At 42.6% G+C, this 26,310-nt stretch overlaps 2 protein-coding genes across 2 annotated transcripts; one reads left to right on the top strand and one right to left on the bottom strand.

Moving 5' to 3' along the window:
• Nucleotides 1–818: 818 nt before the first annotated feature.
• Nucleotides 819–1,626, bottom strand: LOC131556384 (uncharacterized). Its single transcript, XM_058802909.1, has 2 exons — nucleotides 1,398–1,626; nucleotides 819–1,018 (listed from the first exon to the last, which is right to left on the bottom strand). The coding sequence occupies exons 1-2, from the start codon at nucleotides 1,569–1,571 to the stop codon at nucleotides 887–889; spliced, it is 306 nt and encodes a 101-aa protein (XP_058658892.1). The 5' UTR covers nucleotides 1,572–1,626; the 3' UTR covers nucleotides 819–886.
• Nucleotides 1,627–3,632: 2,006 nt separating this feature from the next.
• TBX18 (T-box transcription factor 18) lies at nucleotides 3,633–25,178 on the top strand. The gene is made up of 8 exons (XM_058802253.1): nucleotides 3,633–3,903; nucleotides 4,650–4,833; nucleotides 6,345–6,446; nucleotides 9,444–9,615; nucleotides 15,933–16,100; nucleotides 17,285–17,349; nucleotides 20,948–21,042; nucleotides 23,543–25,178. The coding sequence occupies exons 1-8, from the start codon at nucleotides 3,633–3,635 to the stop codon at nucleotides 24,265–24,267; spliced, it is 1,782 nt and encodes a 593-aa protein (XP_058658236.1). The 3' UTR covers nucleotides 24,268–25,178.
• Nucleotides 25,179–26,310: the final 1,132 nt, after the last annotated feature.

A 26,310-nucleotide genomic window follows, 5' to 3' on the forward strand; every position in this document is an offset into this window, starting at 1 on the left:
CTGTTCACCCTGTTATAAAAGCTGAAAGTGCTAATTGGCCCTCGACACACGCTCAGCCTCAAGCAAGGGCAAGGGAGAGGGACGAGGGCGAAGGTGCGCTTGGGACGTACAGAAAAAGGGTTTACAGACCAGTTTCTAACCTGCGCCTGTAATTTTTTCTGGGGTTGATAATGTTTGGCTGACCAGTCCCCGGTCAGCTCCTTGCTGTCAGTTTTACACGCCACATCTCCTTAGGGTGAAGCGATTAGGCTCACTTGGGGGGTGGAGGGAAGAAGAGGCTAATGATATAAATATGTTTTCCTTAGTGACCGCTTCTATGGATCCCTGCTGGGTAGTTACAGAAAATCATGTCTTTGAAGGGAAAAGGACCCTGTGGGTATTTTACTCTCTGGTGGCGTCCGGCTTCACTGTTCGCAAAGATTTGCAAAAATCCCATGTGAATGGAGAACATGGCCATAACCTTCCTGTAAATGCCCCTCAAGATTTTCGAAGGAAGGACAGGAGAATATCTTTCTTGTGGAAAACAATACATTTTTTCCCCTCAAGTCTAAATATGTTACTCTCCTACATCCAATAAGCATTGCCTCACCAATTGCCTAAAAACCCAGACTGCATTTTAAAGTCCGGAAATAAAAGTAACCCCAGAAAGGTGATTTGGATATATATATTATTCCATTAGCAGATCACTATATATATAGATTCTTCTCTCTTTCATCATCCCATAAAAAATTAATCGGACAGACATATGGATAACAGGTTGTTCGATAAATTTAAATCCAAATAGTTATTTCAAAAAGTCAAGAAATGAAAACAACATGCCACATAGCAACCTACAGAAATCTAGGAAGGAGTGAAAAAAAAAAAATCAACAACAAGGGGCATTCATCTAAAAACAAAAACAATCCGGGCGATCTGTCCATCCGCCGTAGAGCGGGCGGGCTGCGCGGCGCGGAGGGGTGCGGAGCGGTGCGGAGCAAGGGCTCATGGTCTCCTCGGCGGGAACGCGCGGCGGCTGGGTCTGGAGGGAGGGAAAAGAGTAAAAACCGGGCAGGATCAACAACCCCGTGCCCAGAGGCTTCTGCGGGACCTCCGCGGCACCACGGCCGCTCCGTCCCGGTCCCTGCCTGCGCTCCGCAGCCGCGCTGGCCGGAGGGGCGCAGGGAGAGCCCGGCCGAGGAGCGGAGCGAGTCGCCCCTATGCCGGCAGGTCCCGGCGCCGGCCCGCGCTCCGCGCCCGGCCGCGTCTCTCCAGCAGCTCAGCCTCGCCCCAAAGCCCCCGCGCCCCCGGAGCTCGCACACGGCCCGCGCCGCCGCGGAGCTCGCCCTCCTCCTCCTCCTCCTCCTCCCGCGCTCCTCCGCGCCCGTCCCGGGCCGCGGCGGCTGAGGTGCGGTCGGTACCTGCTCCCGCGGGCCTCGCCGGGGCCGCGGCACCGGTGGCGGTGGCGTGTGTGGCCCGGCGGCCGCGGGCGGCGGAAGGCACCGTCGGAGATGGGCGGGCGGGAGAGGAGGCTGCGGGAGCGCCCTCGGACAGATAGCATCCATTTCCTTCCTTCCTTCCTCTATCGATCTCATCTCCACCGCGACGGCGTTTAAACTCCTGCAAGATCCTCTATCTTAGCACGTTTCGATCACTCCCGCACATCTGATTTCCTTCAGATTCAATCACGGCTGGAAAGGCAGAGCAGACTGACTTTAGACCACGGAACAGTTAATATGTCCCAGATTTAATGTAAAGATAAACTCCACAGCACTGTGCGTCGGTGACAGGCATTAAGCTTTTTCTGCTCTCCTATCAATTCAGAGCGGCAGCAACTGCAGGGCAATTTTTTTCGTAGTGACGAATTTTTCTCAGACAAGTTGCCATCTCTTCCAATGTGGAAAGAGTTAGTGCTCCTACGGCGGTTTCGTTTCTGTTTTATTTTTTCCTTTAATTAATTATCTTTTTGTCACATACCTAATTTTTCACGTCTGGAAAGTACTTTTACAATTTTAACGCTGATAACCTTATTCGAAGGGATAATTTATCTCTAGGGTATATTTATTAATCAGCCCATTCCTCACAGTCTCTGATGAAACAGCTATTGAAATTAGCGATAAATTTGCATTTTACGGGTAGGTAAAACGCGATAGTGGAAACGGTTACGTCTCCTAAATGGCAGCTATTTCCGTTTCAGATTAGGATCAGAAATCTCAGCTGTGCCACTCGACGGCCCGAACAGGACCTCCAAGATTCTGACACATCACGAATTTCCTTCTCTCCGTTCCCAAAACAGAATGAGTTTGAGATGCTAGTCCCCTAAACAGTGAAATATTCCCCAGTGATATTTTTTTACAGCTGGACGGTTTCTATTCTGTTTCTTTCAAGGGAGCAAGTCACTCCATTTAGTTCTGAGGATTAAAAACAAAAAAAAACCGAAAAAAAACCAAAAAAAAAAAAAAAAAGGGAAAAATGTCCCAACAAGAGACGAAAAAAAAAAAAAAAAGAGAAAAAAAAAAAAAGAAAAAAGAAAAGACAACAAAAATCTCACTAGCTTTTTCATTTTTCTGGATATGCAAAGAAAAGAATATTTGGTTCCAAAACTTCAGTAGTTTTTACTCACTGGAAAGATACGAAAGAGGATTTTCCCTGTGACTATTTCATGCACCTGAATATGATTATTACTAAAGTTGCTGTGGCTGGATGCCTTGATGTTCATACAAGGTTCGGTTTAAACCTGATTTTATTGCAGCTTCAGCGCTAATGGGTTGGGTTTAGCGGAGGTTGTGGATGCTACGCTCGAAACTCACTGCAGCCAGAGCTTGAATAACAACGCGATGAATCTCCAAGCGCAACAATAACAGCAATAATTCCTGATTCCTTACAGCAAAACAGGGCACAACGTCATTTTTTAACGTCCGAACGGTTTTCCCGGCCGAAGCGCCGCGCTGCAGGGGAGCCCCCCTTCCCTCTGCGTTCCGGGGGAGGCAGGGCTGGGGGCGGGGGTGTCCCCTTGGCGTTCATTGCGGGCGCATCTGCCGCGGGCCGGGGCCGCGGGGCTCTCGGGGCGGGCGCGGGTCGCGGGGCGCTCCCCCGGCCGCGGCGGCGGGGCCCCCTGGAAGGGCGGCGGGGCCGGGGCGGCGGGGCCGGGGCGGCGCTGATTGGGCTGCGGGCGGCCGAGCCGCGCCGCCCCCGCCCCGCGGCTCCGCCCGGCCCCCGCCGCCGCAGTGACACTAATGAGCGAGTTCTTCCCACAGGTCTCCTGCCTGGAAGTGCTGACAGATCAAGGCAACAAATTTCAATTACAAGCCCTAATTTGTGTCCGCAGAGCGTTTGTTACCCATGTCAGCCCTGCCTGGCCCATCAGACGGGGCAGAACGTGGAGGAGGAGGGGAAGAGAAGGAACGCATCTGCAGAAAGGAATAGAATTTTTTTCCACTGAAAAAAAACCCAAAACAATCTCCCCCCCCCCCCCCCACCAAAAAAAAAAAAAAAAAAACTTGGCTGATAACTCGGATTTAAAAAGAAAGGCGAGGAAAAGCCCCAGCCCCTTGCCTGCGCGGTCGGGAGGACGGGAGGGCGGCCGGCGCGGCGGGCCGGGCGCGGGTGCCGGCGGCCGCGGGGCGCCTGGATGCGCGGGCTCTAGGGTGGCGGGCATGGCCGACAAGCGGCGGTCCTCGCCAGGCACCACCATGAGCCTCAAGGCTCACGCCTTCTCCGTGGAGGCTCTCATCGGGGCCGAGAAGCAGCAGCAGCAGCAGCAGCCGCCGCCGCGGCAGCCCAAGCGGAGGAAGCTGGGCGGAGAGGACGAGGCGGCGGAGGACGAAGGCGGCAGCGGCTGCTGCGCCAAGAGCTCTCCCGCCGCCGCCGCCGCCGGCAGGACCTGCGGGGACATGGACCTGGGCTGCGCCGCCCGCGGCCCCGCCGGTGAGTGCCGCCCCGCTCCCGCTCCCGCCGCTGCCCGGCCCCGCTCCTCGGCCGGGCTCGGCATCCCCGCTCCCCGCCGCGACCGGCGCTTTCATTCCCCGTTATCCCTTCTGTGTCTCCACGCTGCGTGGGCACCCACCGCCCTTCCCGCCGGCCTGGCGGGGAGATCCGCGGCGCCCCTCGGCCCCGGCACGGGCAGGGCGGCTGCCGGCGGGGCTGTCGGGGCCGCGGCGCGGTGCAGCGACGGCGGGGGCTCTCCCGAGCCCTGTTTCCGAGGAAAGGCAAAAGCTTATATGACATATATGTGTATGTGCGCTGCTGAAAGTGCATATGCAACTATGTATATAATTATGTGTGCATATATACATACATTGATATATATATATGTAGATGTATGTATACGCATAGACACATACACAGCGCCTACATATATGTGTGTGTGTAATTTGCTGTGTGTGGAGGGGAGCGCAGTTTCACGCTGCAGAGCAGAAGCCCGTAGCCAAAAGAAATGCGCCGCCGTCCTCGCACCCCGCACGGGCTGCGCCCGCCTCGGCCCGCGCCCGGCGTGGTGGCGATGGGGGCAGCTGGTCCCTGGCAGCCCGGCCGTGCTGCCGCGGTCCCGGCGCTCGGGTTGCCCAATCCCCGGACCGAGGCTGCGGCCTGGCCGCTCGGCCGGGGCTGAGGGACACCCCGATGGCGAAGTCGGCGCTGCCCCGGCCGCTACCGCTGCCCCGCTCTCTCCGCAGGCGGCTGCGAGGAGGGATTCCTGGCGGGCTCCCCGGCCGCCTCCCCCGGCGGCTCCCCCAAGGGCTCCCGGCCCGGCTCGCCGCTGCCCACGCCGCAGGCACCGCGCGTGGACCTGCAGGGCGCCGAGCTCTGGAAGCGCTTCCACGAGATCGGCACCGAGATGATCATCACCAAGGCGGGAAGGTAACGGGCACGGCGGGGCCGCCACCCGCGCGCTCCCGGGCGGGCGGGCACATCAAAGCGGGCCCGAACCGGGGGAACCCTCCAGATTTACGAGGCAGGTAGATGGCGATAATGTCAGATGGGCACGGGAGCATGTGGCGTTTCGGGTTTCCTGTTCATTAGGGCGAGGTCTGGGAGCGCCGTGCCCTTCTGGGGGGAAGCTTTTCCCCTTTCCAGGGGATACACATGGTAAAAACCTGGGAAGTATAAAAGTATTTGAACTTATTAGAAATTACAAAAACATATTTTATTGAATCCATATGCTACCGTCTGCATTTTCAGAGAGGCTTTATTAATGATTGAAACGCAGTCTTAAACAGGACAAAGCTGCATTTGTCTTAAAGAGAGTCCAGTCGGGGAATTTCTGTTTTATCTTACAGGTGCACTGAAATAACAGCAAAAACTAGTTAGCCGTAGTCAGGTTTTAGCTTCCTGCTTATTCAGAAATGGCGGAGATAGGATTTTTGTTTACAGTAACTACTCTTAATGGATTGGTTTTTAATATATATATTTATTAGCACAGCAGCAAATACTGAGTAAGCTGGAATAACTTTTCAGGTTTATAAAATACAGAAGAGTATTTTATTAGCGTGCAGCTAGGACTTTTTTTTTTTTTTTGGTGCTTCAAGAATGAAATTTTCTGTTAAAAAGCATGCCAAGCTAAGAGCTAAGGGCAGTTTTATGTTCAAACCACCTAATTGGTTAATTAATCCGTTTCTCCACAGAAGGATCTAAATCTTGAACGTTTGGTTTTTTGTCGTTTTTGTTTTATTTTTTTTTTTTCAGAAATTTGCTCGTAGGTTCGTTTCTGCTTTCAATAAAGAAGTTTTACTATACCTTTCAAAGACAGGGTAGCTCTCGCACTTCACCTTTAGTAAGTTGCAGACAGGAAGTCCCGTGTCAATAAAGACCATATTGTTGGTTTAGAGCATGGCACATTGGCGTTTATAACTGCATCCTCGCGGTGTTATAATTGTATCACCGCAGATTTAGCTTTCTAATTCGCTGCTACAGCAATGATACACCATTTTTCTGCTGTCACTTGAACCTTAATGGCAATTTGCCTTTCTGTAAGCCTCGGGCTTCCTGGGTGGAGGTGGTGTTTGCACATCTCCAGGAATACATTTCTTACTAATATCTCAAATGGGTTTTAAATGTGTGTACTGCTAAAGTAAAGTCTCAAACCCAAATGATTTACTGTCTAACAATAAAGTTGAAATGATGTGGTAATAGCTGTACTCCCAAAGCGTATCCCCAAACATACAAAGCATTGTTCGAGTAAATGCACTTTAGAAATCTGTTTTGACATATCGAATGGGCCATTTCATGGCTATGTAACTATAATCGTCCAAAAGGACTCTGTAGGCTAAAAGGAAGAACGAGGAAAATCCCACGAAGCGGTTACTTTTCCTAAACAACCATTCCCGAGTCTGTTTCGTATTAAAAATGACCTCTCTCTTTCCAATGTTCAGGCGGATGTTTCCTGCAATGAGAGTGAAGATCTCAGGTTTAGACCCACATCAGCAGTATTACATTGCTATGGATATTGTGCCAGTGGATAACAAAAGATACAGGTATGGTGACTTTAAGGCAAAAAACATATGATGTAAGCCATAGGCTGCTTGGCTGTTGGAGGAAAATATTAACACAACATAAATTAGCAGAAGATCATGTTTAACTCTCCTTGAAGGTTCTTATTTTCATCCCAGTGTATTTTAGAAGACCATATTGTACCAAGTATGCAAAGGCAACTAAAATTTGTGTTGAAGCTCTTTATGATACATTTGCCTCACACTGTGTATGTACTGTGGGTAGATGCTCAGGTTGGGCTTTCAGAGTGCAGTTCTAGTGCAGTCAGGAAATGTTATAATATTTTATTCCTGCTCCTGTCAGTAGGAATTATTTCCTATTAACCAATAAATATGAAAATGTACATTTTTTTAGTGCCAAATGGTATTACCATTAACTGATAACATTATTAGCATGGATATGTGATTTAAATAACTTACAAGCTATGTAATGTGACTTAATAAGTAAGTCATGCTTCAAATAGCTTATAGAATTTAATTTAAAAAGTGCGATATTTGGTTGCTTAAAGTAAAAAAAGGTAATGTTTCTAATTACTGTTATTTAAAGAATTAATGGCATTATTATCTGGAGAATGATGTGAGGAACAAAAGAGGTTGTTCTCTGAACATTTAGGAGTAGTAATGTTGTGCTAAGCTCTCACTGTTTCGAGGGTAGTTGTGTTTTGAGGGAGCTGGTTGGGCTCTGCAGAAGCCACTTGTCCTGTGGAAACCTTTGCAGGATTGGGCCCGCAGCAGCTCCTGTTGTGAGCTGAAGCCGTTTCCAAGGTCCTGCTTTCCAGATGCAATCCCTTGCTCCAGAGTAGCCAGGGGGGAAGCCTGGCCAGAGTAGCTCAGAGGAGACAGGATCAGGTCTTTACCAATTGCGGGTTTGATTGTTTTAACCTATACTTAGCATAATGTAGGGAAAACCGCTGCAGATTTAATTCTAGAACTAGGAATATTTCAGACCATGATTAAAAGGTTGGTTCTGCAGGAATGCTGCCTTGTTTCCTAAGCAAATGCTGTCCTGTATTTTTCCTGTACTTACCTCATTGACTGCTATTTTGCCATTTTCTTGTGTGGTGTATTAGACCTTTCTTAGGACCATTTTTGATTTTGAGTTTTTCTACAAGGGGCACCAGACACCAGGGCTGACGATGCTCAGCATATACAGTCAGGGGATTATTTCCTGTATCTGCCATAGAAGGAAAAAAGCTTCTTTTTCCTCGTACCAGTGCAGCACAGTTCAAATGGAAGCTTTTATGTTTTTTGCTTTGTGTTACATGTGTGCATTTGCTTAACAATCTAAACGTATAATTCCTAGAAGGTCTGAACAATTCATAAATCCATAGAAAAAACAAGGTAATAATTCCAAATTTATTAAAATATTAATACTAAAAATTAAAAGCAGTTATACCGAGTATGAATTGTTTAAACCTCATTTCATTTAAAATAATTACAGTCATACTGACTTACACTGTCTTCACAGTGTGCTACATGGTGCCCAGATAACTGAAGTAACTTAATGAGAGTTGTAGGAAGGATGGTATTTTCTTAGTTGGCAAACTAAAATTTTTTAATTCATGTATTAGTATGTATTAGCTTTTATCATGTATTCATGCCTTTAAGCTTTCCACTAAATGTTAATGTTTTACATGTTTTACTTGGTGCCTATTCTCTTTCTATTCTGTGCTTTTTATTGCTGTCTGTTATTTCAGCTCTGGCTGTTTGTGCAGCTTCACACACTGTCTTGCAGATCTTTAAATTTCATAGAAATGACAGCAGTCACATGGAGCCTAGTCTTTAGACTGCTGACAGAGCAGATAGCAAAACTAATGGAAATGAAGAAAATTACATATAGGTCTGAACTTCCAGCAAAATTTGACCTTATAAATATTTGGAAGCTTACGCTGCAGCTCGAAATGTATATTTATCACTGAATTTTTTTATTTATGTGCATTTATAAGTTTATTTACTTTTCCAGGAAAAGCATATATTTAGTATAAACCAAGAAATATAAAATAAATGAAAAAATGTTACAACAGTGCTCTGGGGTGGAGAATTTGTCTGCAGGAGAGAATTTCTCCACCATTCTAGATCTTAGCTATGCAGCTTGATCTGAATTGTATGGAGTGACACCTGCATTGGATCATTTTGTTTTCTGTTCTGACTGTGTTGCTTGTCTTTTTCTAATAAGGAACTGAATTGTGCAAATATATGATTTGATGAAGTCTTTCATGTTTTCATTTAAAAATACAGCTGAATTACTGGATTTTTACTGTACTTGAAAAAGATAACTTTCAATTAATGCTTTTTAAACTGCTTTGTGAAGTGCCTGCCTTCAAAATAAGTTTTTAACCAAAGCAGGCAAAATTTTTGTTATAAAATCTTGTCAGCACTGGCCTATCAAATGAAATAGAGACTCCATGTTTTCATTTTTTTAGCCTTTTTGCAATACTATTTAAGCCTTTTAATATGGTCTACCGAAATATCAAGAGCATAGTTTCTCATACTTTCATTGTTTTTCTCTATCATAGTGTTCTTTCCCTTCAATAGCTTTATTTATAGAGTCTTTTATTAGACTCAACATGATAAATCTTCCAAATATGGAATTACTACTCAATTTGATAAAAGAAGGACCAGATTCTTCCCTATTTGCTGATGCCTTTTCAGAGCAGAGCTGTAGCAGTCAATGAACTGACACCAGATTTAAAGCTCATTTTGAAATCTAGTGTTGAGACTGTGACTGATTTTAGAAAGAGCAAGGTCAGGTCAGAGCATGGATTTTAACTTTAGTTTTGCAGGTGCCAGGACTATGTTTTGAAACAAACAAACAAACAAACAAACAAGATTTCTTTTTATTTATGCAAAATTGTGCTTTTTCATGTTTTGTTAATTGATGGGCTTTTGCTATAAGCACGGGCCCTAATTTATTCATGCTGAATGGGTCTAATAGATTGTTTTGGTGCTAGTGGTTAGAGGTATTTGTTTTCTTTTTTACAGGTATGTCTATCATAGTTCCAAGTGGATGGTGGCTGGTAATGCTGACTCCCCGGTGCCGCCTCGCGTTTATATTCACCCTGACTCACCCGCCTCGGGGGAGACGTGGATGAGACAAGTGATCAGCTTCGACAAACTGAAGCTTACCAATAACGAGCTGGATGATCAGGGGCATGTGAGTACTTGCTCTTTCTCGGTGGCATTATGTGTAGGCACGTTGCTCAGCCCTGAGAGGCTCTGACGTGCAGCTGCGGGGTGCCAGAAATAGGCTTGACTTTTCAGAGTTGTTTTGGAACTTCACTGTCCACATCTAAAAGCTTCTTACTTTCTGCTCCGATAATTAACTGCTTATTAGAGCCTGCTGTTTTACTCCCCCCTCAAATCGAGAGCTCCTTCTGCAAAGTAAGACTTTACAAGGCTAAATTGCCTAATAGAGAGGGGCAGAATTGCTCTCAGTATTTCCCACCAAGCGCGTTACTCACAACTTCTCCTCCGATCGAAAAGGACTCTAATTCACAAGTGGCTAGGAGAAACATTAATAGTGTGTAATAACTTCACGTGAATAAAAATACACTTAAGTATTTTCTTAACCTAAACGTTTGTGTGAAATCCCGTGAGGTGTTAATAATTGCAGTCAAAAACGAACAACATGGGAGCTGGGTTTGCTCCGATGATGATTTATTGCATACCTTATGAAGCAAGACCCTTTCACAGCTGAGGCTCATTACTTCTGGAAAAGCTGGCGAAGACGTATGCAGTATGAGTGTTCTGTTTGCAAGTTCTAAATTGTTTAGTTATGACATTATCTAATGTGACAAAATGTGTTATGTTAATATTTCCTTTTCTCTTCAAAACTGTTGAAACATGACAGATGTAAGCCAGTATCATTCCAGCAATCCCTAAAATAGTTTTACTTGACACCTTAAGAAATAATTAAAAAATGAGGATTGTTTTTAGTCGGGGGGAAGTCTTTGATTTTACAAACCCCTGTAATAAATGACAAATGTTGGCATCCTTTCAGAAGAAGCATCGAGTTCCAAATGGTAGAGTTTTAAGATGTTAGAGGAAAGTTTTGAGACAGAATGTGGATTCCATTGTCCTTAGCGTAACCCAATTTATTAACCAGGATACTTTCTCCTTCAAGGAAAGGAGTGAAAGAAAATATACCTGGCACGGAGCACAAAGATACCACACTCATCTTTCGGTATGGTTGTAGCTCTGTGACATTGAGCCAGGTATTTTGCTAATACATAGTCAGAGATTTTTCTCCCTAATTTGTGTTTGAAAATGCAATGATCAGAGGCAGGAATACAGGCGCATGGCTGACCTAAAAAATGTGATAACAAGGATAAAAAGACTTCCATTTGTGCAATATTTTTCATTATTTTATTTTGTTCTTCCTTAAAAGAAATGGGGGGGTATTCATGCCTCTTAAGTTAGCAGTGCTTTTCTTAGGATAGTACAAAAGAAGTTTTATATTGCTTCTTTCCAGAATTACAATTATGGGGTCTTATTTGGCCGTGTCCATTTGAGTTAAGGTTAGCACAAGAAGTTCCTTTAGTTTCCCCAGCATTTGTGTATTTGTGATTCCTCTCAAGTGGGACTTATTTTTCCCGAATCCTGAGTCTGTTGTAAGGGATTTGAAAGTGAAGCAGATGCAAATGGATAAAATGCTGCTTTTCCAGCAGTGAGCTGGTTTTTGTACTCAGTGGGTGCAGAGGGACGATCTGCGGGTACTGTGTGGTCCATCCGTGCACTTGCAGTTGCAAACTGCCCTGTGATAAAATCTCAGCTATGCAGAGAATTGTGTTATTCTTTTTTTTCCATCCCAGATTTTAGCTTTGTGTTTATTCTGAACTGAAACCTGTGTAGTATACACAGCACACCATTATTTGTAATACGGGGGGATATAAATTTTCTGGTCTTTAGTTAAGTATTTTGGCTTGGAAACAAGTGAAGCAAAGCTCAAGTACAGTGATTTGAGACACATTGAACTGATTCAGAGTTATGGCAGTGCCCCTCCTCCCCAAAATGGAAATTTAAGTATTAAAATAAAAGGACAAAAGAAGGATGACTGTAAAATAATTTCATATTTCTCAAATCTGGAAAATTGCAAACATGTCATTCATAATTACCAGAAAAGGCAAAGGCAGAAAGCAGAAAAGTGTCTCTTCCAATGGGTACATTTTTTCTTTTAAAGCTATGGTAGTGTGGAATGCTGTATTGAAAAAGCTATGTAGCCTCTGAATGCCTCTAGCAATAATGGAAAACGAATAATCATATTTTGTGATGAATATAAAAAAAACCAATTGTTTCTCATAAGCAAGAAGAAACCATTTTTCTCAGGAGGGTACCAGGGGATGGTTGGTGAATTAGAAGAGTTAGGAGTCAAGGCTGTAGAGTCCCTCCAATATTTACTCTTATATCAGAAGTTCTGACTCTCCCACCCCTGTATGGGACATGGGGTATATTTTAGATTATTAGAAAGTAGTTTTTTCCTCTTGTGCGTAGGCAGAGTGGTTCAGAGAAACCTCAGTGGGGTTTCCACCAAGCAGCATTGGCCTTTAGCTGTTGTTCTTTGGGAACGCTTTCCCTGCTTTCTGCTTCTGGCAATTTAATCCTTGTTGAACTTGTTCCTTTATGCTTCCTGTGCTTGTTGGAGGTGTAAGCTTTTGCAGAGATTTTGTGTTAAAGTTCTGGGGGTCGGTTTTGATCTTGAAGGCTTTGAGGTAGGGAGCTTGCATTATGTCAGTCTAGAGCCTTTTTACCTATTCTAGAGTATTAACTCTCAGGATCTCTGAGGGAAGTGGTTCATGTCAGTGGGAATAGAGACAGTATTTGCAAACAGGCTCTAAGGTAGAATTTGTGTGCAGTATTTATGTTGTGGCAGTAGTTGGTGGCAGCCAGTTCATTCCCCTTGCATCGTGTTGCCCTGGGATTAGCATTCTGTGGAAGGAGATCAGCCATCTCTAAGAGCCTCACTGCTCGAGCACTTTCCAGGTTCCATGCTGCCTGCTGCTGTTTTCATCAGCATTTCAAGTGGGACTTTGTGACTGTGCAGTTTTATAGTGCTGCTGAGCTCAGAGGTTTTTGAAGTACATATCTGCACACAGGACACTCTCTGATACATAGGTTCCACTTGTCATCTGCGGACATGAAGCAAAATTTGTACAGACATGTTTTTCTTGTGTGTTTCTGATCTCAAAAGAAGTTTCCTGCTTTGGAAATACTATAGAGTCATTAAGACACACACTATAGCTTTTATGTGTTTCATCTAAGTTGTGATACTAAGGAAAAGTAAACCTGGATTTTGCAGTTGTCACTGAAAAGTGCATGGTCTGGATGCTCTCTGTTAACGTCTCTCATCCCTCTCTCATCTGTGGAGTGAGTGCTGCATTGTAAAAGCAGTCTCTCCCACTGGCTGGTTAGAGCTGGCTAATTTTTCTATTTCAATTCAGTTTTTAAACTGAATTTCAGTGGAGGGGAAAAGTCAACATTTTTTATGCTATTTTCCATGCTTTTCAACTGAGTATTTTTTGATGCAGAGGAACATCTTTTAACTTTTAGTGAAAATGAGGCTGTTAGTGTGTTTATTGTTCCTTGGTGGTTGGGGTGGGTTTTTTCCCCATTTGAAAGTGGGGCGAGGCTGGAAGCAGAGGCGGACTGTAACTCTGCCCACACTTGGCTCCAAGTAGCGAACTCTGCTTACAGTCAATGGGCACTTATATGTTCTTGTCACAATGAAAAGCTGTGAAACATCAGTATTTGCACTTGCAGTTTTCATCTTAGTACAGAGGGAATCTGTGCTCCTCAGCTCCACACACTTCCCTAACTGCAGAGAGCCTGCGGGCTTGTGCTTTGGAGGGAGGATAAAGGAGGATTTTCAGCAAAAGCAGCAGCAAGGAGTGTGTCGGTAGTGGGGAGGTGACCGTGTAGTCTTGGCACAGCCAAGTGGCTGGAGGAATGGTGTCTCCCCTGTGAAGGAGTTTCTGGCTCTCATTTGTTCTGGCTGAGGTGGTTGTGCCATGGTGGTGCTCATGCTGACGGTCAGCTCTGAGGCCTCATCGTGGCACCAGCTCTCAAAAGCCATTGCAGAGGTAATCCCAGCTTTGTGTGGCTGCAGGAGTTCTGGTGGCCTTTGCTCTGCCTCCTACTTGCCCTGTCTGATCATGATTTCTTGACAGCTGCTGTGGCCAAAGTTTAATTTTACTTTTTGTGAGAGGTTTATTCCTGCATGAAGTGTTTTCATCTTGTTCTGTGAGGACTTTGTAGAGAGAGGCAGGCTCTTCAGCTGTGAGTTGAATGTAATGCCAGTTCATATTTGGGAGCACAGTGAGATTTCTGATTTTTGTGTTGGATTTTAAGGGCATGAAGGGAAAGTTGCTGTTACTGCAGATAAACTGTTAGATCCCATTGGTGCTTTTAAATGTGAAAGCCCTGTGAAATGAAATGCCAAAGTCTCCTTTCCCTTAGCTTTTTCTTTACAGTAGCTTTAGGTGATGCTTTGAATAATAGAGCTAGATTGTTTTTGGAGTGGAGATGTTGCATCTCCCTCTCCTTTTATGTCCTGTCTTCGTATGTTGCATTTTAATTCACAAGGGCTTTGCAGTTAGGCATTATTTAGAGTTTGGAGTCCTTCAGATGATGAACAAAGATCCCATTGTTAGAAGACATGGTACAAAATCAAGAAAAATAATATTGCTGTGGAGTTGCTAATTGCCAAAACAGCACGTCAGCACAGAAAATTTCAGTAAAAGACAGAGACCAGGCAGGTTGTTCCTAGGAGATGATATGGATCAGTTTAGCTGTAATAGCCACCCAGATAAGCAGTGGGAGGTGTTCATCCATGCGCTGCTTTGATATCACTTGTTCTGATGTGTGAGCAGAGCTCTTTGTAGCTGCCAGGGTTATCACTGATGTGTGGGCCAGCAGTGGTTTGCACCACAGAGCTGATGGGGTCAAGTAATCCGTGTGGGAGAGAACATGGCATGCTCAGTGGCACCCAGACAAATGGCAAGGCACAGAATTGCAGTGGATATGAACTGTGCAACATCTTTTCTTGATAATTTCTTTTTCTGTTGCACCAGCATCTCCCCTGGTACCACTGGGTGTTCACAGGGAAACGGGGTGAGGAATGTGCTGCCCTCTCTGCATTTTCATTTTGTAGATCTTTGCCATTGGAGAACTGAAAGGAGTGTTGTAAAAGAGAAATCACTTTTGCACAATAAAAAATCTTACTCTGTTCAGAAACTCGAAAAAGACTTCATATGAGAACATCCATAGGACACTCCCTGAGCAAATTAATTGGAGCCTGTGATGTCATTGTCAAAACCTTATTAAGGGCTAATAAAACCCCTGATTATCCAGAAACTGGCCTTACCAAAACAGGGTCATATAATCTGGCCAGGACCAAGTGTATTAAACTAGCCAAACTCTAGTTTATCCAAACAAATGTAATGTCCTCTATATAATTTGGGTGAATGAACTTCCATGGTGTCTGACATAGGGGCTCTGTTGAGTGCTTGAGCACACGCACATTCTGAGCCTACTCAAGGAGCAGGAAATTAAAAAGCTTCTCCAGAATGTTGATTAGTGGTTCCACAGGCCAATAGCCATAGGACTGTTTATTTATCAAGTTACTAATTTCTTAGGTCTTCCAACAATAATAGCTGAACTTCAATTTTTTTTTTTCTTGAAATTTTTTATTTTAATAGTGGTTAGCTGAAGTGGAGTAAAATAGAGGAAAAATTCTGTATTTTAAATCTCATTTAAAATTGAGGTACAGTACCAAGAGGTATCTGTGTGTTTAATTTATGCAGTATGCATCCACTCCTCTTTTATGATTTATTTTTGATTGAGTTTTTTGAATGCTGGGAAGGCTTTTTAATTGAAATTCACTGTCTGTTTTATGGATCGATTGCTAGTAACACTTTGGAGTTTTGGATTTTGTTATCATTTTACTCTTAATTTTGTGCTTCTTCAGAGTGTGAGAGTCTCAGTTTGTGTTCCAACCAAGATTTGTTTCCAGCCTTTGGGATATAAGAAAAAAATTGCTCTAATAGTACATCCTGAAGATTCCAAAAACAAAAGGCAAATTTCTGCTGCTGTTAATCCTGTTAGGTTAAATCCAGACTTCAGTGGAAAAAAGTGACAAAACTTTCATAATTGTAATGGGACCTAGACTTCATTCCTGAATTCTCTTTTTGTTTTTTGGTTTTTTTTTTCCTTTTTTTGAGCCAGTTTCAAATGAGCCAATCTCTGAATTTGGAGCTCCTGAGTTGTAATTTTTAAAAGCTTAGGGTTGGTAATAACATAAATGCACAGGGATTAGACTACTGTAACAAGAACCTTCAGAGGTTAAGGAAAACATCTGATTTCCAGTAAGTGGCATGGTAAACACATACCATAATCTGTTCCAAAAAGCTATTAGTCCTGAAACAGTAGGGTGTCCTTTCTAACAAATGTTATCTTTTTCCTTGCATGACTGCATAGATTATCCTTCACTCTATGCATAAATATCAGCCTCGTGTCCACGTCATCCGAAAAGACTGTGGCGATGATCTGTCCCCTGTCAAGCCCATCCCTTCGGGAGAGGGGGTGAAAGCCTTCTCCTTCCCCGAGACAGTCTTCACCACTGTCACAGCATACCAAAATCAACAGGTAATTCAGGCTTTCTGGTTAGCACTTTACGGGCTTTTCAGAGCAGACCAGAGATGTAAGAGATAGGAGAAAAGTAGACGCTGTCATTATATCACTTATGAAAATAGAGCTATCTATTTTTTACTAAAAGTAGCTTTCACTACTAGTTAGTATTGCTGTAATGCCTGGAGGATGTACCTGAGCCTTCAGAGATGCTGCATGTAAAAAACATCTTTCTTATTATTAAGATCACACAGTCCAATTAGCATGCTTAATGGTGTCTTGATTATAAAAACAGTATTGAAGAACAAGGCAAAGAGCAGTCTAATTTTTAAAGGTGTTTCTGTACCTTTAAATGTGGATATGTGTCAGGAGAGACTTTTTAAAGCACTTTTGTTCCTGACTCCAGTGCTTTTAATACTCCCAGGACCTTAACAGAGAAACTGAGTTCTGAAGAAAGTTGCAGTTGTTTTTATTAACTGCATTCAGCCTATATTATTAAGGACAATTTATCTGGATTCAAAGTTAAAAGTGAACTGCAGGTTGTATCACTCAGCTCTTTCTACCTCTCGTTTAAGTTTCAGCATACATAGTTATTATTGTCACATTTTATTACTTCGGTATAAATTATTGCAGCTGTGTTTTTTGAAATTTTGAGATACTCATTGATAACTTCACAAAGAGAGGAGCAGGAGAGCTATGTAAACACTGAAATATAAGTTTTTGGTGATTTTCCCATTTATTAAAATAAATTACAGTTATTTGGGGTGTGGTGTGTTTTGCTGGGTTTTTGGTAGATTTGTTTGGTTCAGGTTTTTTTTTTTTTTCATGGAGGATAATAACCTAGAGATAATCTCTCTTTTCACATTGCCCTCTTGACCAGTACAGAAATAAAATTTAATTTAAATTTCATTGCAGTTAGACAGTGAACTCTCTTAAATGAAGAATGACATTTGCCTGAAGTTTTTTCTCAGTAATTCCTGCTGCCATTTGGCAGCTTTAAATACCTATTAGCTTCTCCATGGACATGCAAAAATAATGATCAGAAGATTGGTCCTTATTTTGCTATGTTTCAGGACAGCAATCTTAAACCATTCAAATATGAAGATATTTCCTCTGTCAGCTTTTTTTTCTGTCAGTAGAGTTGTTTTCTGTGCTACTTATCTGAATTTACAGGCAATAATTTTTCTTAATAATATTCACAGATAACTCGTCTGAAGATCGATAGGAACCCGTTCGCCAAAGGCTTTAGAGATTCGGGCCGTAACAGGTAGGTGTTGGGGAGGAGCTGGGCGTCTTCCTGCTGACAGGATCAGTTTGTGAAGGCTGTTCAAAGCCAGCACTTGTACTTACAGACAAACTAATTTGAGAACTCAGACTCCTTGAGGGACCACTCAGACTTCCCAGAAATGTTCTCTGTGGGGAATTGCCACTGCTACACCTCTGACCATCTAGGTCGGGAACAGACTGGCACTTGGCTTGGCTCATGCGCTCAAGTTTCCTTTCAGTGGAAGCACTGACACACCATGGAGGCTGCAGATGGACTTAATGTATACTCAGGTCTGTGATTTCAGGCTGTGCTTGAAATCTCCTCTTTCTCCTGGCTGGAAACAAGCTGCAGATGCCATTGTCAAACTACAAGCTCAGGTTCTCTTGCAAGTAAGGGGCACATAGGATGGGTTAATGACTGTTTCCTCATTAAGGGGGAGAAACTGGTTTGTGCAGTAACCTTATGTTTAGTACACTTGCCTGGGAGGTGGGAGACCTGTATTCAAGTGTCTATTTAGTCTAAAGAGTTTTAAATCCACTTCCTAGGTGAATACCTTTCCTAGCAGGCTATAGAAGACCTTGAAATGAGGCTGGTTTCCACCTCTTCTGTGGTGGATGGACTGATTAATTGCTTGTTCTCTCTTGATCTGTGAATCTTTCAAAATAGCAGTGGGAAATCTGTGTAGTGCAAAGTGGAGATTTAGGTCTGGTCCAGGCTGCCAGTGCCAATGAGGTATTTGATCCAATGACTGTTTAATGCAAGCTACTTAAGCCTGTTTTGAATTGTATGTTAAACCATTTCAGCTAAAAAAAAAAAAAAAAAAAACAAAAAAACAAAAAAACCCCCAGTATTTCATTGTGGTGTATAGTATACATCAGTTCCAGCTACCACATTGTGTTTGGTGTCTGCAGCTGCTATATTTATGACCAGGCCTTGCAGAGAAGGGAGCAAACTGTGCTGGTAGGAATGATCAGAGAGTTTCTTTTTGATAGTTGTTTTATTGAGCTTCTCTGTTAGCAGAAGTTACAGCATTAAAGCCCATTTTACATAAAACCCAAGTTACATAAAACCTGAAGCTGGACAGTAAATGACTATAGTTTTTGGAAAATGACTACTTATAGAAGGGATGACGTAGTTGCAAAGATTTACAGACATTCACTGTATGAATTCTATTCTTTTTAGTATGTCTGAGATTTTGTCTTCTAGCAAGAAATAAGAATCCATGTTCTGGCCACTCACATAAATAGAGTTTTGCCCTCTTTTGTAGGTTTCTGGTTAGAAATGAAGTGAACAGTAGCTTCCAGGTAAATGCAGTGACTGAAGAAGCAAAACATGCTGTGTGTACTTTGGGAAGAAGAAGGGTTGCCATACGTGCCCTGTTTGAAAGCTCTCTCTCCCCTAGGCAGTGTCTCTGCTGTGCTTGCTGTTTGCAGAACTGTAAAATAAGTACTATGGAATCTCCTAAGTGTGAAACCCTGATCCTCTGAAAAGTGCAAATTTAGATGGACCTAGAATTTCTTCCATAAGAAACAAGAGAAGATATCCTTTTAGACAGCAAGGAAAGAATTGTTCAGAAATTAGTTTTGAACAGGTTTTGATGTGGCAGGACAGCTCTGGAATTATCTGAGGAGGATGTAAGAGTGCTGCACACAAATACAGTTATGGGACTGGGTGTATCCAGAGAGGGGGTTTGTTTGGCTGCTAGGAATAGTCTGGTTCAGGCACTGGGAAAAAAAGCCAGATATTTTGATTGAAAGTTATTTTAAATGGAAATTGATTAGGGAGGGAAGTTCTGAAGGAAGAGTCAACATCTCTAAAATGTTTTGGACCAGCCTTTAGATGAGGTCTGACTGTTTTCACTCTACAAACACACTCTTTACAGAATTGACTCTGCAAACTCTTGTTTGTTGCAAATTGACATTGTTTTACTGAAGTCAGTATCACTGTTTTTTTTTGTAGTCTGCATTACTGGATAAGTATGTTTGGCAATTCAGCTCAGAATTTTAATTGTCAGGGAAAATTTCTATTGCTATATTCAGCAGATTATTGTTTTGCTCTGTTACTAAATACTGAAAAGGTTCTGTTATCCTCATTGTTCTAGCTGGTGTTTTTATCATTGAGGCATTTTAGTCTGCAACAAGATTAAAAAAATACTGTGGTTAAATTATACCAAACTTTTCAATGTTGTTTTTATACAGCTATCTCACTCTGCACTGCTGCATGCAGTAATTCAGTTTAATTAAAAATATGCCCTTCTAGGTCATTGCTGTTCAGTCCCATGGGCCATTTTACAGAAATCAGTAGCTTCACCTTTTAAAAACATTCCCAGTGCATTTGCAAAGTGCAACAGACTTTAGGTGCTGAGAATAGTTTCATTCTTCAGTTGGGCCTTAAGTTTGACCCTATAAAACCTTTTACTCAGGAAAGGACCAGAATTTCTCCCTTTAAATACTTTGGGAAAAACATGACTGTTTTGTTAAATAAACTTGGGCATTTGATAGCACAAATTAGGGTGGTGATAAAATGTGGAAATTGTTCAAAGGCATCTTGTATAAATTATCACCTTGGCTACACTCCTCCAGGAGGTGGCTTTTATCTCCGCTTTAACTAGAAATGAAAATTCACCATTACTGCAGAAAATTAAGGCTATCTTTTTAGGCCAGGTTCAGCTAATAAACGCTTTATAAATGTTTCCTGACAGGCATTTGTGTTCCTGCGGGAAGGAGTAGTACCGGAACATGCCGGTTGCTTCAGACTGGGCTATTTGCATAATTCAAGTTTACAAATACTGCTGCTCAAAGGCAAGCACTTGTATTTGGTGTGTGCCTGATGCTGACACTCAACAGGCCTCTGGGGCCCAGCAGCCAAAAATAACACCAAAATTATACCTCTAATTTTGTATACCTCTGAGGTGTATTATTCACAAATAATTGTCAGAAAACAAATGGGCCTTTATCTTCAGGAAGCAGAGAGTTTTCTGAATAGTGTCTGACACCGTTGTCTACACAGTTCTGATTTCTCAGGACACTTGCAAGAAAAGAGCTAAAACTTTTAGTTTCTAAAGGTATTTTGCTCAGCAAAACAACACTGGTTTTTTTTAGACATGATTTTGGTAGCAAAATAGCTGTACATCCTTGCCTTGCTCATGTTCTAAGTGCAATTTTCCAGCTCATCAGTAATGACTGGGAATCCTGTTTTAATAGAAGTTGCCAGTGGATCACCTTTATTCTAGGAAGAAATAGCAGATTATTCCTCTGGCAGTTAAAACTAACTGCCAGAGCAATGATCTCTTTAAGAAGTATACTAGCAAAACATTTAAAATCATTTTAGCCAAATCTTCCCACTCAAACAGCCCTCCCAAAAGGCACAAATATTGAAATAGAGAGCCAGGCCTGTGGAATTGGAAAACACTTTGTGCAGCCCAGTGGTTGCAGGTCCCTGTGGTCTCATGGATGGGCTGTAAGGCTCTTTTCTAAAAAGTAAAATCAACTTGAAAATAATCCTGAAATATTTATATGTTTCTGAGGTGGAGTATTCAGAGATGTGTGGCAAAATACAGCTTGCTTTCATGACACTGTGATTCTTTTGTTCTAAATAGAATGGGACTGGAAGCTCTGGTAGAGTCTTATGCCTTCTGGAGACCTTCTCTGAGGACACTTACATTTGAAGACATACCTGGGATACCCAAACAAGGTAACAAGTGTCTTTGTGCTCTTTCAAAACAAAAATGAAAGATGAAACTTTGCCCATCATACCTTACAAAGCTTTAGGTAAATGGTTTTGCCTCACAAGGCAAAACCAACTAACTAACCACAGTACAGCCATCCCCTCTCATCAGAGTTATTCTAAGTTAGAAAACTAATGCTAACTCAACCCCAATGGCAATAAAAATGTTAGATTGTAAAGAAAAATCAGATGACATGTGGAGGAGAATACCAGTTATTTAAGGATTGAATGACCTATTCCTTAGTGTTATGCCCTGGCTAGATACAAAAGGTAGAGATTACTTAGAGATGAATTCTGTTGTACACATCCAAACTGCAGCATAGGAATTACTTGTGTTTTTAAGAAAAAAAAATTAAAACGGAATGAGAGAAGAAATGTTCTTTTAAGTAATGAATAAATAGGAGGAAGCCTAATTTTTTTTCTTCTTAGAACCTCTTTATGATTCTTAAAGACCTGAAAATTGTTCAGTAAACGGGCCAACAACTTTTTCTGCATCCTAGAGCTTAAAGAAATGCATCACCTCTCTGTTTTGATTTTTGCTGCTCTTCACTCTTTGTTGAAAAACTTTGTTTCCACTTTTCCCACTGTGCTGGTAGTGTCATGAACGAGAAAAATATTTCAATGGTCCATTTGGACAGAAAGTGTAAGCTCTGTACTCTTTTCTGAGTTCTTTTATTTCCTGATTATACGCCAACGCACACAGAAAACCTCTTGGCCTTTTCCCAGCTAAATCAGACATTTTGCTCCCAATTCTTTGCATTTTCTGCTACCAAATTTACAGACATCCAGTCTGGTTTCTTGATAATGTATTGATTGCAAAGCTGTTAAACATCTTCAGAGCAAAAACTCAGAACATAGAGAAATTCAGAAAAATTGCTTTTGCCAGCTTTTTGGTTCACTCCTTTGAGAAATCTTGTGTATCAGTGCTTGATGTGGGCAACTGAAAGGAAGGTTTGTGCCAAGTCATTGGATGAGTGTTGGCAGAGTTTTTGGGGTGAAGGATGGCCTCATCAAAAAGGCCTTTAATGAGAAGATAGAATGAGACCTGAAATACCTTGTCAGACTGTGTAAGACTGAAAGGCAACTGATGATGCAGTTAATCCATTTAGGAGACTGAGCTGCTTTATTGGCTGTTTGTGTGTAGGAGCATTGTTTGGGAGCAGGGGAACTGCTGCCCTGAGCTTCTCACTTCCTTTTCTGCTGGTGCCTGAGGTTAAGAAGATTGTTGAAGTTACTCTTGATATTCTGGGAATGGAAACTTGCGAAATCTTTAGCCATCTATACCTTGGACATAGAGACTTTGTGAAAGACCCCATTAGAAATGTGTCCTGGTTGTTAATGCTGAAAGTGCCCATCCTCAGGAGCGGAGGCATTGATGGAGATTAAAAGAAAAATGTGTTCTTATCATTTCTGTAATGTGGCAGTGCCTAATGACACCCTGTGATTGTGGTGTCCTGTTAACAGAGAAGCAGCAGCAGGCAGTGTTCTTTAATAATGTATTTTTCTTTTTACTAGCTCATCTATTATGATAATCTGTTAACTTATTGACAGAACTTCTCTCTTTGCAGCATCAAGCTGTTTGATTGTTAGTGTGATTCATAAACAGAACATCTTCCTTGTTAAGTGTCTTCTGCCTGGGAGACTCTAAAAGGCCCCAGTTTTCAGGAAGATGCAATCTTTTAAGAAAAGGAGGTCTTCCTTGCAGCTGGGAAACTTTCAGTCCTGAGAAAAGGCTTCACCTGTGGCAAGCATTGTGCTTTCAGGAGCATTCAGCACTGGTATTTGTAACATAAAGTTCTGATATCAGTAAATGAACAATTTGCAAACAGTTTGCTGCAAACCTACCCATTCCAGAAATGAAGCAGCTATGTGCAGTGTTCAGCCCTCACTTTTCCTTCAGAAGTTATTCTGAATTTTTTGGTTGTTCTCAGAATTTTTTTGGTTTGAAGTCAGAAGTTTTTTTGTTCTGAAGTTGGGAATTTTCCCGAAGCTGTTATCTGTGAGAGCCTCTGAGCTAAGTATCTGGTTCCTCAGCTGGTGCTCTGACAGTGACAGGCACAGAGCACTTGAAACACATTCTGCACTGTAGCAAGAGCATAGACAAGCCAAAACTCATAATATTGAAGAAGGCTTCCTGTGATGCGGTACTCACTTGGCTACATCTTAACTGCCATGAAATTTCCTTCCATGTCATAGAAGAAGCAGTTAACCTTTTGGACAGGAGCTCTAATTACTGAGCGATGGTTGTAAAAACATAACTTCAATTCTCTTTCTTGGTCAAGTTGTTTCTTTAGAAACATGCATGTAGTTCACTCACATATTTTCCTGCGCATGTATGTAAAAGTTTTTAATTAATATGAGTTGGATTTCATCTCAAGGCTTACTATAAAAGACAAAGGTCTTGATCTTTCACCTAGGAAGTGGACCTTTCCCAATGTGCTTCTTACACTGTAACATTCTCTTCCAGGAAATGCAGGTTCCTCTACTTTACTCCAGGGATCTGGCAGTGGAGTGCCATCTACCCACCCTCACCTTTTACCGGGCTCCCCTTGCTCCTCTCCAGCCTTCCACCTCAGCCCTAACACCAGCCAGCTGTGCACCCTTGCCCCGGCTGACTACACCGCGTGTGCGCGCTCAGGCCTGGCGCTGAACAGGTACAGCACCTCCCTGGCTGAGACCTACAACCGGCTCACCAGCCAGGGCGGCGAGACCTTCGCTGCCCCCAGGACTCCCTCCTACGTCGGCGTGTCCAGCAGCACAACTGTGAATATGTCCATGAGCGGCAGCGACGGGGATGCCTTCAGCTGCCCGCAGACTGGCTTATCCATGCAGATTTCAGGGATGTCTCCACAGCTCCAGTACATCATGCCCTCCCCATCCGGCAATGCCTTTACCACTAACCAGACCCACCAAGGCTCCTACAACACGTTTAGACTGCACAGTCCCTGTGCGCTCTATGGATATAACTTTTCCACATCCCCTAAACTGGCTGCCAGTCCTGAGAAAATTGTTTCTTCCCAAGGAAGTTTCTTGGGGTCCTCGCCAAGTGGAACCATGACGGATCGGCAGATGTTGCCCCCCGTGGAAGGAGTGCACTTACTTAGCAGTGGGGGGCAGCAGAATTTCTTTGACTCTAGGACCCTAGGAAGCTTGACACTCTCATCTTCTCAAGTGTCTGCACATATGGTTTGATGAAGCCTTTAAGTAAAAGTACAGTATGTTTGGTGTCTGCAATGTATTTCTTTTGGAATATGAAAGGACACTCGATGTAGCTTGTAAAGTGTGTGTATATATAATATGAGAGGAAGTTTCACTGAAATTTTGACTTGCTTCTGGCCAGATTAGCCTCCTATTTTGAGTTACACAGTTTGCTATGGTGCAGACTGCTTTAGTTTTCTGGTATAATACACTTAGTTGTATAACACGTTGGGACATATGCAACAAATTAAGTAAGACTTCCTCCCTTTTCCCCCTCCTCTGTTCTAACCCCTTTAAAGAATGAAGTGACACTTGGAGTATTAAACAACACAAAAAAGCCCACTTTTATTTCCTATAGTACTAGCGAGTTTCTTTAAAACATACATACAATAAGTTGATGCACCAAAGACATTTTACAGGTTTCTTCTGTTATAAGTGATAAAAAGGGTATTTGGACTTCTTAGTGTTAAGCATCAAGCATCCAGCCTTCAAAGTAAAAGGAAAGATTAGTTTGCCTTCTCATGATATGCTGGTTTTAGCTTATCAATGGCACAGCATTCTCACTAGAATTTGTTTTTTCAGCATTAGTCTAGATTTACGATTATATATCTGAAGACAACGCATATTCAAATTGTGGTGATAGGAATAATTCAAATCAACAGCACTAGAAGCAGCATTCCTTTGTATGAAAGGAACATTGGGGTGCTTGCTTTTTGTCAAAGGTAAGGCTTGATGCATTTTTTCCTCCATAAATATTGCCTATAAGACATTTACTGGACAGTAGGATATTCTAATGTATCTTTGTTTTTTATATTTTTACTTTTTTAAAGGAAAATTCCGTTTGATTTAGGGAAAAAAAAAGTGAGCAGAATGAGAAATTCTGTTATTGGTTTTACCTGTTTTGTGTGTGTGACATGTTTTGGGTTTGGCTTTTTTTCTTTTGTGTTTGCTTGGTTGTTTTTGGTTTTTTTTTTTTTTTTTTTTAATAAGGGCAAAAGGTCCTGCATCCTCAGTATAACAACAGTGACCCAGTTTGCCCAAAAGTGTTTCTGGAAGCAGAATGTTGTCATAGCTGCCTTTCTGTTGCTGCGGTTTTGTCTTGGAGTAGGAGAGGTTTCCTTCATTCCCACCTCTGGTTTCTAAATGGCACTTGTAAGAATGTAGATCACCATCTGCTCCTGACCAGACTTCTCCAGAATCCCAAGGACACAGGGAGACACCATGGTGAAATTTCTGCCCTCGTGCACCTGCACAGCCCAGTGTGTATCAGTCCTTCTGCAACAGCTGCCCTCAGCTGCCCGTCTGTCAGGGCTGAGCCACAGGGGCTGGAAAACAAACTTTAGTGCTTGACAGAACAGGTCATCTTCAACAGTATGCCAATTCTAATTTATACTGTGCAGGTGATGTAAAGGCGTTCTCAGGTGGGTACAGATGTGCTTGAAAACGCTTCCCCAGTCAGCATTAAAGGAGATTAAGGTCTTTCAGGTGTATGTTTGTTGGATCTTTTTGGTGAAGGTGAATTTTTATGTGTCTCACGTGTTCTTATATCTTTTCGGGCAAATAGTGGGCTTACCCACTCTCACTTCAAAAAAGACTCATTTCAGCTAATATTTCTTCAGTGAGATGGAAATAATATATGCAGAAACAGCTCTCTTGCTACCTCCTCTTATCTGGGAATAGGACAGCAATCTTTAGGCCTGTGCCTGAAGAATGCTTTATTTCTATTGGTTATGTATTTGTTTCTGTTCAAGATACATATAAAGTTCTCTTTCAAAGTTAGAAAGAGAAGATGATGCAATTGAGGTGATGTGGGCTTGCTTCTTTGCTGCCTTAAACTTTCTAAGTGACCTTTCTGAGTAAATCTAAGTTCACTCCGTCTCTATCAGATTTTTTTCTTCTGAAAACTGTGATAATAGCACTTCTCTTCCTCTGAGGAGGGGGTGACAGTACATTGAAGATGAAGATCATCTTTACTTTTGCTGTGCTGTGGACAGTATGTTACAGATGAATGGCTGGGTGATGTTCATATATGAGGAT

Source organism: Ammospiza caudacuta, chromosome 3 (assembly GCF_027887145.1).
Source record: "Ammospiza caudacuta isolate bAmmCau1 chromosome 3, bAmmCau1.pri, whole genome shotgun sequence".
Lineage (NCBI taxonomy): Eukaryota > Metazoa > Chordata > Aves > Passeriformes > Passerellidae > Ammospiza > Ammospiza caudacuta.